The sequence below is a fragment of the Lampetra planeri genome, chromosome 2 (genome assembly GCF_965212315.1).
Source record: "Lampetra planeri chromosome 2, kcLamPlan1.2.h2, whole genome shotgun sequence".
NCBI classification, from domain to species: Eukaryota; Metazoa; Chordata; class Hyperoartia; order Petromyzontiformes; family Petromyzontidae; genus Lampetra; species Lampetra planeri.
In genome coordinates this window covers 7,172,747-7,188,449 of record NC_136108.1, presented here as the reverse complement: position 1 = coordinate 7,188,449, position 15,703 = coordinate 7,172,747, and the positions used below count along the sequence as shown (strand labels likewise).

Here is a 15,703-nt window from a genome sequence, read left to right as displayed (position 1 = left end):
GGAAAGAGTGAACGCAGTGACATTCATGTTTGTATAAGGCTGTGATGCTATCCGGTACTTGTACGGTACTATAAACAAACGCCAGTCAATAACAATGCATTACACGGGACAAATATGAATAAGTGACGTTTTGGGCAATGGCCCTTCATAGCACATAAACTAGATAAACGTGTTGTAGTTTTTATTTGCATGGGTGTGTGATCGTGCATCATTTCCAAAGCGGCACCACCAAATAAATGCATATAAAACCATCCATTTTGATCAAAAGGTTATCCAATACTTTGTATAAAAGACCCAAAAACAATGAATAAGCCTTTTCGACCAAGGCGATGATGTCACACGGCATGCTACATTATTATTATTTTTTTAAACACCGTTGCCGAGCACGGGCCTAATGGGTCACGCAATAAACTGCACTGTCCAAATTTTAACGTATAAGAGTTTGAAATCAGAATATTTATACTGGAGGAATCTGATGAGCTATAAAGCTCTTTTTCACAGATATCCAATAGGGGCGGATAATAACGTTACAAAACAAAAAAAAACACGATAGCAGTGCAAAATACAAGCTAAACAAATCACCCAAAAACATACAAATAAAACGAATCCATCCCCATCCTACCAGGTAAAGCCCAAAGGTATTAACTTATATTTTAGAAGCGACCTGGCCACAAATAAAAGCTCAAAGTAACTAATCATAGCTTTGGAAAATATACGATGGGAAGAAATTACAAAGTCGAGCAGTGCAAGGGGAAAATCAGAAAGACAAGTGTTGTGACCTGCAGTGTGGAGGTTGAACATTGTGGTGTGGATGAGATGAAATTACAAAGTCGAGCAGTGCAAGGGGAAAATCTGAAAGGCAAGTATTGTGACCTGCAGTGTGGAGGTTGAACATTGTGGTGTGGATGAGATGAAACAGTCCGGTAGACCCGAGTCCCCAACATGGGTGAATAAATCCATGAAAAGTTTAAATAAAATAGTAACCAGAGTAGTTGTGACAGAAGAGTAATGACGCATCTGACCGCAAGAGACAAGCATCACTGCAAGTGATTGTAGTGAGTGATGGATTATCAACCTTGACTGCTATACATTTAATTATATTACAGTTAGGTAGGAACCGGGTGCTTCATCCCAGAAGACAATATTCTAACTTCAGCTGATTTTTTTACATTGTACTCTAGCAATAATTGTTCAGAATTAGAAAAATGCTTTGGCACAGGAAATAAAACCAAGCTTCTTGAATGCCTCCTTGGTCAGATTATTCACAGACCATATAAAATGCATGTGCCAAACAGATTTATGGTTTTACGATGGATAACGTCATTCTAAAACAATACGAGGAACTGTGGAATTGTCAGTCATACTTTATATTATCGTTGACCAAGCTTTTCTTTAGTTGAATGCAACAAAGATTTGTCACCCATATCAAAAATTGTATCAGTATTGGTGATGGATATTTCACAGCTTTGTCTCTCCCGAGTTGTCACCATCCCCTCAATGGAATAAATGAGCACGAGGCAATGAAGAGTATTGGCAGTCCTCTTGAGGCAGGGTCTAGTTTAAGGATTGCGATTTTCATTTGGCACAAATGTCTTACAAATACAATAAAAATACGGAACACTAATGGAAGAAAATATGGGAACAAGATGAAAAATAGCAATGCATTTTGAATTACGGAGAAAGTTAAAATGAACCCCCCCCCCTCCGACACACAAAGCAGAGCAAAAGGCACCCAAGTTCATCACCGATGACATTTCTGAAAAAATTAGCAATTTGGGATCAAAGGCCAGTCCAGCATGCTATCAAGTTGCCCATCCACATCAGCCACCCAATTCAATAAAAAAACACGGCTCATATGCCTCTCTCCCTGTGCCCACCCCCAAGAACTGTTTCAACAGAGGCGAAATGCAGCACAAGCTGATTCCAAGCAGACCACATGCCACCACAAATATTGGGTAGGCCTCAGGGTCAACACTGCACCACAATGACACAGCTCAGGCCCTGCACTTCTAACATTTAGTTCGAGCAGGCCCTGAAGAGACCTTGTGCTACCACACCGAAGCACGGGAAAGGCAGGAAACAGCCAGGAACTGGAGAAAACAAGGCCTAATGCAAAATAGCCATATATATATATTTTTAAATTTGTATCAATTCAAAGTAGGGGGGGGGGGGATCAGGGAAAAGTAGCTATGTATGGATACATAAACTTGCTCAAATCAAGAAATCAATTCATACCTGTTACGAATTTGATAGTGCTGTTTGTTGCTGGCTGTTTGACGTTTTGGGCTTTTGCTCAGCAATTGTATATATTTTTTATTTGAACCCAATGTGATATGGAAAAGACCCAAAAGAAGCAGATAACAGGTATACCAACACGGCAGTAATCTCCCTAGTCTGACATGCAAAGAACATGACAGCAAAAGGCCGAATCATGTGTTAACATTCCTGCGGAGGGAGCTGGTAGGAACGTTGGGTTGCTCGGTCAATGGCCAGGGTCAACGGCGGCGTGGTGTATTCCGCAAATATGGCCGACTGAGGGCGGGCACAAGCCGGCTTGAGTAGGTTAAACGTTGAGTTTTATAAGGGCACATCGAGGCGAGCAGCCCCTCCCCACCCAGCCCCACCCTCCCCCTCCCATTTTTGGATGCACGACGGACGGACACAATAATCCCGTGGGCTGGTGTAACCAGGAGGTTCCTACCAGTATAATCAAGAATATACGTTTAACACAACAGTTCTGCTTTCCCACCAAATAGTGCAGCCTCACCTCATCTCCTGACTAGAAAGTCCACGCATGACCTTGTGATTGAGCTATTTTGCCATACAAAGATAATACATATCCACACGTTGCCTATTTAGCAACATGAGAACCCAGTGAAATGAAATTCATATTTCCATGTTTAACTGGATAGGATAGTTTAATACGTTTCCTTAACATGGGCAAAAAACACAGGGTAATTCCATTTGTCAGTTTATTTACAAAAAAATATAGCGAATGCCTAAAATCTACTGTGAAGACGTTACAATATTTACTGTAAATTGACAGAGATTTCAGTAAAAATTAGGCTCAATACAAATGCGTCAAGACAGAAATTAGTAGAAAGTGAAGATGCAGAATTTGTCATTCATTATGAGAATGCTGTGGTGCAGACTTTTCATCTTCATCGGAATTCCCCTTCATGTTCTGCTTTATCTTCTCCATCTTAGCAATCAGTTCTGAGGTGACAAATTAAACACATCAGACAATATTGTTAAACCAATTGCAATCACATTATTTTATCATGAACAATGAGGCCACCATAATGCTATTTTTTAAAATGAAACTAATTACAACACGACCAAGTGGCAATGTTTAAAATAACGTGTTAATTCAAACCAACGTTTTTGAATTAGCACAACAATATTTTAGGTAGTGTTAAATAAATATCATTGAGAACCTTTAGCTGGGTTGAACACCCCCATTGTTTGTTGTCCACATACAAAACACCTCTTGGACTTTTTGTAATGCTGAAGGGCGCATTTTTCACAAAAGTAATGCTTGCACCTGTGAAGTACAAACAATTGAGTAGAATTACACTGGTTAGGAATGAAATGGATGAAGTGCTCTTCACAATGAAAATGCACATCATTTATGTATTTTTAAATGTCACGTAATCATATACAGCATAACCATTAGGTTCTTGAAGGCAATGCAAACGTCAGCTTACTTTGTGATAACTGGGTGTTGGAATGACTCCCTGCAGATGAAACATTTGAAAGGAAGATCCTCATCCCCACTGCTGACTTCATAATTTTCTTCCGCTGTTGACAAACACAGGATTAAGTTGTCACAATTGTTGGTAGAAGTGATATTGCTCAATTTAAACGAATGTACGGTAATGCAATTATGACCAAAAGTTGCAAGCTTCCTCAAGGTTTTATTTTTAAACATAACCTGATCCTTAGGGGGAAATACAGAACAATAACCCATAAGAGAAATATAATCTTAAAATAGCGCATTTCCCTCTGTAAAAAATGCATTTACCCCAGGATTCAGACCAACTCTCAAATAAAGAGGAAGACATTGTAGATGCTATATGTGAAGTAAACTCTGCTCCTTTGTCATTGAATAGGGGAAAGCTCCTAGACAAAATGGTATAAATGTGGACATCCTCAAACAAGCAGGGCCAACTGCCGAAACAATTAGCGGACTTTTTCACGAAATGTTTACAGAGAAACTAAATACCGCAATCATGGAATGGTGTAGTGGCAGGTCCAATGAGGTGCGATGCGGGTTTTGTGCCTAGCCTTTGTAGACTTTGAAAATGCATTTGGCTAAGTAAACATTGATGCCTTCATCCAAGTTAACAAAAACAAAATATATTCAGAAATACTCTTTGGTTCTTTCGGTAAAGTCACGTAGGTGAGTATGGATTCCTGCAGTCAAGAAAGCTTAAAATCAAGATATTGAGAAATATATGAAAAAAATTGGATTGTATGAAGACATTACCAACATACATATTAAAAGGAGTCAGACAAGGTGACATGCTTTCTCCAAGGTGATTCACAGCAACAGAAGATAGTTTCCAAAAATGTAATAGGATAAACAAAGGCATACATAATATTAATGCGGCTAATATTGATCATTTCAGATTTTCTGATGACAGTCATTGAATGAGAACGAAATGCAGAAAATGTTAAAAGAACTTAACAGAGAAGGGTGCAAGGTTGGGCTCAGGATAAATGAAGATAAAAGTCATATACCATAAGTTCGTGAAACAATTTGAGATAATTTCCAGGGGGACACAACTGGAAATTACAGCAATTGAAATGGACTAAAATCTAAAAGAGGAGATAAAGAAGCGGTCAAGAGCAAGTTGGAGTGCCTTTGGAGAGCTGAAATTTATAATGAAAAGAAACACACCAATATGCCTAAAGAAGAACACGTTTAATCACTGTGTACTACCTGCTATGACAAAAGGTCAAAACTTTATTAATGGAAAATAAACATCGATTATATAACATATACAGGGTTAATTAAATCATCCAAACCATTGAGAAAAGTGAGTTTGGGCAGGATGTATTGCTATAATGGATGATAGATGGTGAAGAATAATAACGGATTGGCAACAAATGTATGGAACGTGCCTCAGAGAATGTTCAAAAAGATGGGGCAATTAAATCAGTTCCTGTAAAGGTTCTGGATGAACCGTTGCATCGCAAGATTATGAGTGGTGGTTGCGGCTTGGGAAGACATTAATCTAGCAGTGGATTGACCATGACTGATGACAATAATGACATACAGTATGTAGTATTATTCAGTGTAAATAACAAGACATTTGGCTAACACATTGGCTAAAATGTTATTATTTTCACCAACCTGTAGCTCCATAGCGGCCTTCCTCCAGCTCCCGCTCGATTTGCCAGCCATGCTTATAGTCTGAGCGGTCGTGCAGAAACTTGCAACTATCTGTGTAATGAGAGAATGACAAAGCAAGTGATCAATAAAGCTTCGCCATTTGAGTGTGTTTTAATGGACAGGACAACCACTGCCAAAAATATCAAATAACACAGCTCAGCAAATCACAGCAGCTGATGATGGGAACAGGCTTTGCAAAACTGCACAATCACACGCAATTTCCTCCACGCAATTTTCTGTATATTATTGATGAATGCGTTACGTAAAAACTTGGCCGCATCTTACCACCAAAGCCACAGAATCCAGTTTCCTTATAATCTTTACAGATGTCAGGTTGGTAGTCCCACCGTACTGTAGCTCGCAAGTGCTCAGGAGCCCGGATAGGCCCTTTTCTGCAAGTAATGAAAAGAAAAACATTACAGATAGAGCGTGTGTAATAAACAACATTCGATTTTAATACAAAATAATCAATGTCTACTTCATACATAGGTCTCTCTCAACATGAAAATAATAAAAGTATTTCTTACACAACCCATCAAGCTACACGGCCTTCCGGGAGTGTATAATTCCAGCTGCATTGATTCAAGACAAGCAAACTCTGGACCAGTTTCAACATAGTGTCTCATCAGCAGTCAGCCTTGCATCAAAAAATGCTGGTGAACTGCAGATCTTACAGGCAAGGACCCTCCCTTTCTGCTATAGGTCCTAGTTTGATGCAACATTCGAGAATACATAACTCAACATAATCATTAGTATCGTTATGGAGAAAAAAAATAACACGCTAAATAAGCTTGTCTTTGAAAGATCAGTCAAAAATTACCCTGCTGATCTTTTCAGACCTTGCAGCTATACCAAATTAAATACAAGCACATGTTTTGGTTGCAGCTCACATGTTGGCAAAGGGCTATTTCAGTCTGGTGGGGCAAATGTAAAAAAACAATGCCAAGATGGACCACTATCAGGATTAAATGGTCTTGTGCTAACGTTTATCATGCCCATTATATTTGCAGTCAGTGTTGAATTGTCCAAGTCACCAACGACTCCAAAGTTGGTAGTAAATGACCACTAGTTGTTACTTGGTTTGGCAACCAGCACTACAATCTATGATTTGGGTATTACTGCACTCTGCTGTGAAACTATTGTGTCCTTTCAAATACACTGCTGAAGGAAATCACTCTTGTTTTTTATATTCACCTGACCATGCCAGACGATGCATTTCCCATTGCCGTTTCCTTCGGTTTGATGAATTTTGTGTAGTTATGTATTCCACGGTAGACTTTGTCATCTTCTTTTCCTTTTATCTCCTGAAAAATACATTCTGCAATTAATCCTTGTATGTAATGTTTAAATCAAAAGGACTAAAGCTGCACTCCCATATTAGGTGTAATTGCATAAAAGTTGCCCAAATATACTCCAATAGTATATGCAATCACACTATTATCAGCCGTGGTCTCGGGCTAGTCTGGCTAGAGACATACCTCTTGTATCTGTTGACTTCTCTCAAATATGGCCTGTGCATCGTTGACCTTCTCTGTATCCAGCTCATATGTGGCAGTGGCACCCATGTCATCTGGTCCCAGTGGTTTCTGTAAAGCAAATCACAGACAAGTACCACAACATTAGCATTATTGCAGCACTTGGGTTTCTAATCGTGTAAAAGGATTTTGACATATTGGCTTGTTAAGAGCAGTTTTCCAGATAACAAAAAAAAAGTCTAAATAAAATAACTTACTGCTGAGCGTGAAGACTTGTAGGCCACAGTTATTCCTCGATCCTCCTCGCTCTCACTGCTGCTGTACTTTTGCTTTTCACGGGTTACTCGCTTAGTCTGTAATGATTCAGAGTATATACAAATACAGTTAAGCAATTATATACTGTGTTTGTATGCACAAACACAATCGCGGACCAGAGGAACCGAGATATATTCAATATATGCATATGAACCTTATGGCGGGACCCCGGGGTCCCATAGTACCCCGGCTCTCACATAATGTCCGTGATGCAGTCATTTTTAGTCTGTTGATGGTCAGCGATGCGGCAATCAACTCATCTCGTCGCGCTGTACACGATGTACTATGGTGCATACGAGCATTCAGGGTTTCAGCGCAATTGTCCTCGCTGCGTTTCGACATCGCGGCGTAGCACTGATTTCGGATTGATTGGTACCCCAGTCGCAGAGTTGAGTACACCCCTGGAAAAAAGTGTCCCAGAAATAACATATTTAATTGCCTCAGCCATTTTGCATTACTTGGTACCCTGGGGTACCACCATAAGGATCATATGTCCACAGTAAATTCAGCGAATGTGCTCACCTTACAAGCAGGAATACACATTTTCGTGACAGCTATTCACCAAAGTTCCTTTGGAATGTGTTTCAATGTTCTCTTTCATAACCGTACTTAAGAAAAGGGTACAAAACGCACCATGGGAACATTCACGTTGTTTTCAATTCTATGACCAAACCATTAATACATCAGATCTTCTAAGAGCTGAGAAGTTAAGCAGGTTTGACACAGGACATAATTTGGATGGGAGCTTCTCTGGGAATACCAATACCAAGTATTGTAGGCTTAGGCTGCAAGGTGACCAGGTTATGGTATAAGAGCAATGGGATCATGAGTCTATTTTTGCAGAGCTTTATATGTACCCCTTCTTATGGATTGGTTTTATCCATGTATGTCCTCCCACATGTCAATTTACTCCCACATGTCTCCACATATTAATGGAAGTGGCTGGACATTCCAATGCAGGACCCCACGTAAAAAAATATTTTGAGATTCAGTGAGGCTTCCCTGGGTAAATAGTTATTTAAAAAAAATTACATTTACAAATTATAGATTGTATTTTCAACCAAAATATGCTACATTTAAAAAATATATAAGTTGTTCAATGTTTTCATAGGATCATTTTTTTTGTAATATCTTAGAATTAGCTCCCTGTAATATACAATACTTATATGTCAGAACACACGGATGGGATGGCAGGCTATTTTTTTGAAAAACTAAGTTTTAATTTAAAGAGTGCCTACTTTAACAACAAATGTTTTATTTCATATGCACAGGTGTGCAAATTACTAATTTTCAACGAATGTTGAAAACATTTCGGCATTAGCTCTTTCCATAAGAGAGATCGAGTGGTGGGGGGGGGGTCACTACAACTCTCAAAGATGAAGAAACAACGTCTACCAAGTCTGTGTTTATATAAAGGGACTTCGAATATTTAAAACTGGGAAACATCAACCATAGGGTTGCCTAAACATAGGAGATACAAACTACTCCTGTATTTACAAAAAAGCAGATGCATTTGTCCCCAACAGCTAAACGTTGGTTTAGATACTGATAATTAAATACTGTACGTCCAAAGACAAAAACGAAGGTTGTAAAGTGTTAAATAATATAATCATTCACATTCGCATTTTCCCCCTAAATTGTTCTTAATTGTAAATTGTCCTGAGATGAAAATATTTAACAAAGCAAAGTCAATATATGGGCGTCCATGTGTATATAACATACAGTGTATGTAAACCACTGTAAATGTTGAGTCTATGCTGGCAGACGTATAAAATGTATAAAAAAATATATATTTGGGGGAAAAAATTTAATCGATTTTTTTTTATTATTGGAGCAAAAACTCGCATTAAAATCTAATTATATTATCACGTATGACAATCTGCCTTAAGAGGAAAAAAATATAATTGGCAACGTTTTGGGTAATGGCCCTTCTTCAAAGCACATACAAGCCAGAGGAGTGAATAGCACTTGGGAAACTGCACCATAAACCATGAGGCTCTGATGAAAATTTTATTTATAAACATTGTAGATATACATTTCCCTTTTAAGGCACTATTATTGATGGATATGTTGACTGTTATTTGTGCTTGTGCACCACTGCCAAAGTAGAATCACCAATGTTTGTACGATGAATTGCAATTATCTGGCATACAAACATAATTGGTAAATGTTCGCTTTCATTAGTTATCTACTGCAACATGTAATATCTGCAAATGCATTATGCACAATGTAGTATGGATACAATATTAAAAATTGTGATCTTAAGATGAAACGGCAATGAACATCTGCTGTTAATTTCCAAATAATAAACGAATGAATACTGCCCTATATACATTTATATCTGCACAACACAACAAATACTACGTATAGCATACAATATAAACTGCACTGTAGCAACCAGCAGTGACATCATGCAATGAAATTAGGATTCTGTGCACATAGATTTCAATTCGTGGAAGTAAACAACGCAGTCGCGGAGAAAACAAAAACCCACGTGTTAAACGCAGAACCTCTCCTTGGATTATGTTCAGCCGATAAAATGCAAAACCTTTCAATGTCAACATCGTATCGCAAAACCTAAAACACACGACGCGAACAGCATAAAAATGTTCAAATAAATCAAGTCTGCATACGATTAAGCACTGCTGCGCACGGATATGATGGAGGGAAGAAAAAAAGACTTACGCCTTGAACCATGGGGTTTGCAGCCTGCTGCTTTCGCTCAGGCCTGAACACTGCTGCGCCATCCTCATCGCTGCTCTCTGGTTCGGGAAGAATGCAGAAAATGTCCGAGAATGAAAAATCCATTGCCTACTGGCCCTATAGCAAGGCTTCAAAACAAGCAAAGAAGGTCAGTGGCGCACACCACGACGAAAGTGAGGTCCTCCCCCCACGCGGCACAGCAGCAGATGCCAAACAGAGGCATTGTGCGGTTGTCTTTTCCCCCCCCTCGATATTTTTTCCCCTCTTTGCTCTCCACCCCCTAGGAGCATTATTCATTTAGACAAATGCAGTCTCTAAATCAATTATCAATTTCTTATACCGCGCGACATTAGTGCGGGTTATTTATTTATTTTGTATTTCACAAGCACTGGCACAATGCAGCCAGCTGTGATTAACAAAATTATCTTTTTACAAAAAATTACATCAATAAAATGATTGATTTTAAAATGCAAAGCATGTGATACATCCTTTAGTAACACTTTTGTACATTTTCAATCACATTTGACAAAAGCAACAATGTGCAATAAAATAATCCGAATATTCCTACATTTAGGGTAGGCTTGTTGTATACCCATATCGAATCTTTATATTTTATAACCGTTATTATGCAGATCATCACATTTTGAACAATTATAAAAATCGTATGGCCAAAGTAAAAAAAAAAGGTTTATCCTTAGTGTAGTAACGTTATTACAATCAATGAAGCCAATAGGCTCATCAAGCGAATGATTTGGCATTTGTGCTAGCTGAGGGGGTCTGTGTTTTTGTCATGCGACATGAGAAACATGCCGATTTTAAACGATGCAGTCTCATACCTATGACATCACTACATGCACACCGGGATGAGCCCAAGCCTGTGACTTTTGACCATACCTGTCAACCCATACGGTTTACCCGTATTCTTGTGCAGGGAAATTAAGTTTTCAGGCCCATACGGCATACAGGCATTTCAATAAGGGCTTTTTAGAATGAACGTTCAGATTTCTAAGGGCACGGGGTGACCAATAAGGTCTGAATTGGTCTGTAATAAGGTAGGGCACTGATAAGGGGTTAACAGGTATGCGTTTGGCAAGTTATCCCACAAGCTTTATAGGACATATTACTAATTGTGGTATCCACAAAAGAAACAACAATATTTAAGAAAACGTGTTGATCATAACGTAATGGAACATTAAGTCTCATGCCACAAGATGTCACCGTAATCAATAAAGAATTTATATATATATACACGGTGACGTATCATGTCAATCGGAGGTTGGTACTGAAATATCAAAAACTATACAGTGCAGCCACAATCACCCACATTTAACACTATATATCCACAGGTATAACAGATCAGACAGCAATAGCTACTCCTATAACTATTAAAAACATATTGTACTCTATATACCATACATTTATGTCAACATGTAAACATTGTGGTTAATGTGGTGGCGACTATTGGCTACAAGGGGTCATGTGAAAGCATTACAAACAATCCACATGAATACAAAAACATCGATTCATATACGTCTGATTTCACGGATATTTTAATAGCTTAGAATAAAGATTCACTGATAAATGAATCGTTACACCCCTACTTGGAACGCGTATGGAAACCTGTTGTGCGCCATATTATGATTTTTTCTTTATAAACGAGGGCATGTTTATGGCAGAGCTAATTCTGTTGCCCCACTATTTTAGATACCACAACATCTGAACGCAGATTCAGCTCAACTCCATTTGTATCTCTTACATTATATCCTCTGGCAGTGAGTCATCGTGTTTGTACCTGCTATGGAACACGATGAAATATTTAAAGCAGTGTTTATTTCCATTAACTATGAAATCTGTTAGTTTGCTCACTGCTTATTCATAACCATGTAGCACGAACCTCATTATAAAGTACACATGAACAGGTACTGTAATTTGAAAGAGATCAAATACAATACTGTAATTGTGTTTAACTAACTTATTAAGCCATAATTCTGTATCATTTTAAAGTACACTGAACCATAATCCTGTTTTGTTGAATACTAATTATATTTAGCCATGATCCATTTAACCATGATCCATTTAGCCACGAGCCATTTAACTTAACCTTGTCTTATATAACCATACACAATATAGCTTTAACAACGACCCACGATGATAACTTTATCACGGAACTCTAACCCATGTAACCATTACACATCTATTGCCATTACCCCATTTAACTCTAAGTGCCCTAACACAATCCTTTTATCCTTACTCATCTCACTTAATCCCAACAACCACAATCATATCAATTTCATCCCAACCCTGGCCCATTTAAACCACAGCTCAACCACTATGGCTGATGGCTTTAACTCCAACACAAAACCTAACCAATATAACCAAAAACACAATCTAAATCCTTAACCAATTTCATCCCTCCCTGTAAATTTTAAACATTACCACAACCCTAACCACTACCCCATCTAATTCTACCCAAACATCCATAAACACATGTACAATAACTCAAACAAAAGTCTTCACCCTCAAAAGCTACCGTAATATTTCACTTTGTGCAAAAAAAATTCACGGAATCTTATGAATATTTTTCAGAAACGTCCGGCATTGGGAAGTCTAGCCGATTCAATTCATGCATGTTGGTAAAATAAAGCCAGAGTACCCAGAGAAACCTCAAGAATAATAAGGGATAACATTGAAAGATCTGTGCATATGGATTCAATCCTTTAATGTACTGACATCTCCTGGCTTTTTCTAAAAACACAACTACAATTAAACCACAGTGTCAAAATGAATCCGAACCCATTTAATTCTAACACAACATCTAACCAGGACATCTTTAACCATAACCAATATAATCCTAACAAAAGAATAGGCCCTAACACGGACTACATTTTAACCCTGACCCTAAAGCAACCATAATCACCGACCACTTTCCAACCCTGACCCAATTCCGATGACCACTTTGAGACCCCTTTGACTGCAACGCAATACCAATAACTGACCCAAACATTTATCACATTATTATTGCCTACTTTCGCTCTAATCACGTCCCTAATAACCACGGACACTACAATACGAGCATCAATTCCCAATCAGAATATTTATTTATACTGAAGGAATCCAATGAACTATATACATCTATTTTTCACAGATGTTCAGTAATACAAAAACATGATAGGCGTGCAAATTATAGGCAAGGTAAACAAATCACTTTAATATATATACAAACAAATAAAACTAGTCACTGTCACCAAGAAATCAATTACCAACACCACCGTTACCACCAGTTTCATAAATCACTACCACCACAGCTACTATCACATGGCGAATACCACACGGCAATCAACAACAGCCAACATTCGCCACTAAGTGGCGGTGACGTCCCCACGGTGCTTGTGCCAGGCCAGGTGCACTTCGAGGCCACAAAAAGTGTCGGAAGGTTCGTTGACAGGATGTCACGAGACCCAGGTGCTATAGGTGTCCCCCTACTGTACCAACTTTCTGTATTTTATCCGCCCGGCGCTCTGTTCGTTGTTATGAGCGTCGCTCCTCTGCACTCCGCTGTTGTTGGGAGGGCGACTGCTTCCAACTATCCAGGAGCCTCCTCCATCACCGCCACAGCCAACAACAACAACCACATCACTACCACCATCACCAGATCACAATCACCACCACCTCCTACACCATTACAAGGCACCATCAAAAGATCACCCGTGTAGCCTCAACAGACTGTAGCAAGTGCCGTGTAAGCGAGCACCTATGAAGGCCGGCACGGCACAATTGAGTGCTCACCGAGTCGATCTAGGGGGAGGCCCAGGACCGGTTCAGGTAAATCGTCGCTGGTGTTGTTGACCTCGAGCCCGAATCTAACCCGGATGGCCGTGTTCGTAACGCGGCGTTGCACAAACAACTGCAACTATACAGCTCCACGCATCACACAAGGCACCACCACGAACCCCATTAACTACTACACCGCTGCCACCGATATTAGATTAAGATCGCAATCAAACTTCTACACCATTACAGCTCCCATCGTCGTACATCACCAACCACCGCTTCCACGTGCGCGGTTTGAAGCCGGTGGTGGTGGCAACACGCGCGATTCAACTTTTAATCACTTGTGCGTGTCGAACACCAACACAACACCTCCCGTTCGCGCACCCGTGCGGTCGCCGCTGGCTGGCCGCTTCCTCGGGTTGAACCTCCTTCTCCTGGAGCTGCTACCGCCGGCGTCTCCTCCACTCCCGCCGCCGACGGCCGCCTTGAAGCCGCGCTCCGCCATGAGCGACTCCTCTCCTCCTCCCCCTGAAGCCCCACCCCCTCCCCCTGAAGCCCCACCCCCTCCTCCCGAAGCCCCACCTCCTCCTCCCGAAGCCCCACCTCCTCCCCCCGAAGCCCCACCCCCTCCTCCCGAAGCCCCACCCCCTCCTCCCGAAGCCCCACCTCCTCCTCCCGAAGCCCCACCACTCCCCCTGAAGCCCCACCCCCTTCCCTGAAGCCCCACCCCCTCCTCCCGAAGCCCCACCACTCCCCCTGAAGCCCCACCCCTTCCCTGAAGCCCCACCCCCTCCTCCCGAAGCCCCACCTCCTCCCCCCGAAGCCCCACCCCCTCCTCCCGAAGCCCCACCCCCTCCTCCCGAAGCCCCACCCCTCCCCCTGAAACCCCACCCCCTCCTCTTGAAGCCCCACCCCCTCCCCCTGAAGTCCCACCCCCTCCTCTTGAAGCCCCTCCCCCTGAAGCCCCACCCCCTCCCCATGAAGCCCCACCCCCTCCTCCCGAAGCCCCACCCCCTCCTCTTGAAGCCCCACCCCTCCCCCCGAAGCCCCACCCCCTTCCCCACCGAATTCACACTCGCACGAAGTCCTTGACGCCAGCCAAATCCCTGATTGATTCTAGATTTGAAGCTTTCGTGACTGCAAGGATTCATACTCTTAGGTTATTTCGGTAAAGGCACGTAGGTAAAAAAAGAAGAAGAATAAAATGATAATAATAAATGAAAATAACTAAATTAAATCACAGTGATTTCATTTAGTTATTTTAAAATTAAATCACGGTGATTTAATTTAGTTATTTTAATTTATTATTTTTTTTACCTCCGTGACTTTTCCCAAAGAACCTAAGAGTATGAATCCCTGATTGGTTTGGCGGGCGCGTCACGATCCCGTCAGCCAATCGGCACGTAGATGCGAGTAACAATAACATGATCACGGACCTCATTAACATAATCGCGAGTTATAATTAGCATAAAGGTGAACGCAACCTTAATACTGTACCAACAACAACCGACAGCCGCCATTCGCCACGAAGATACTGTGACGTCACGGCCCCATGTGCCAGGCCACGTGCACTTTGAGGCAGCATTACGGGACAGCAGACCCAGCAGGTGCCATGGGTTGCCCGATTGAGATGACTGGCAGATGCACCAGCTGTGCCCCCTCCTATACAATGGCAACTTTACTTCAATAATATTTTAATAGTACTTTAATAATATAGTATATCGGCAAATAAACCTCCCCACGACCCGCACGACTTGTGGAGGCCTTTATCCAGCAGTGCATTGACAGAAATGCTGCGCCATATGTTCCAGCAATCTAACACCTGCACGCAAGCTGATTTAATCGCTCCATCTCATTGTTGGACGTTCCTCTCCAAACAGGTCCATCCCAAGGCTGCCACTCCGTTATTATTCTTGACCAGCATCACACTAATTGTGTGGTTATATTATTGATTATGCAATGCTGTATTTATTTAACGTGTACATCATTAGCCCCCCCCCCACCCCGCAACAGAATTGTAGGAATATCGAGTACAATAATA

The 15,703-nt window shown here is 40.9% G+C and overlaps 1 protein-coding gene across 1 annotated transcript; it reads right to left on the bottom strand.

Annotated features, from left to right (window-relative positions):
* Positions 1–2,899: 2,899 nt before the first annotated feature.
* On the bottom strand, positions 2,900–14,212 carry RNF113A (ring finger protein 113A). Its single transcript, XM_078604948.1, has 10 exons — positions 14,047–14,212; positions 9,874–9,950; positions 7,131–7,226; positions 6,877–6,984; positions 6,593–6,702; positions 5,684–5,790; positions 5,360–5,449; positions 3,708–3,801; positions 3,438–3,544; positions 2,900–3,216 (listed from the first exon to the last, which is right to left on the bottom strand). Exons 1-10 carry the CDS (start codon positions 14,165–14,167, stop codon positions 3,122–3,124), a joined length of 1,005 nt encoding a protein of 334 aa, XP_078461074.1. The 5' UTR covers positions 14,168–14,212; the 3' UTR covers positions 2,900–3,121.
* Positions 14,213–15,703: the final 1,491 nt, after the last annotated feature.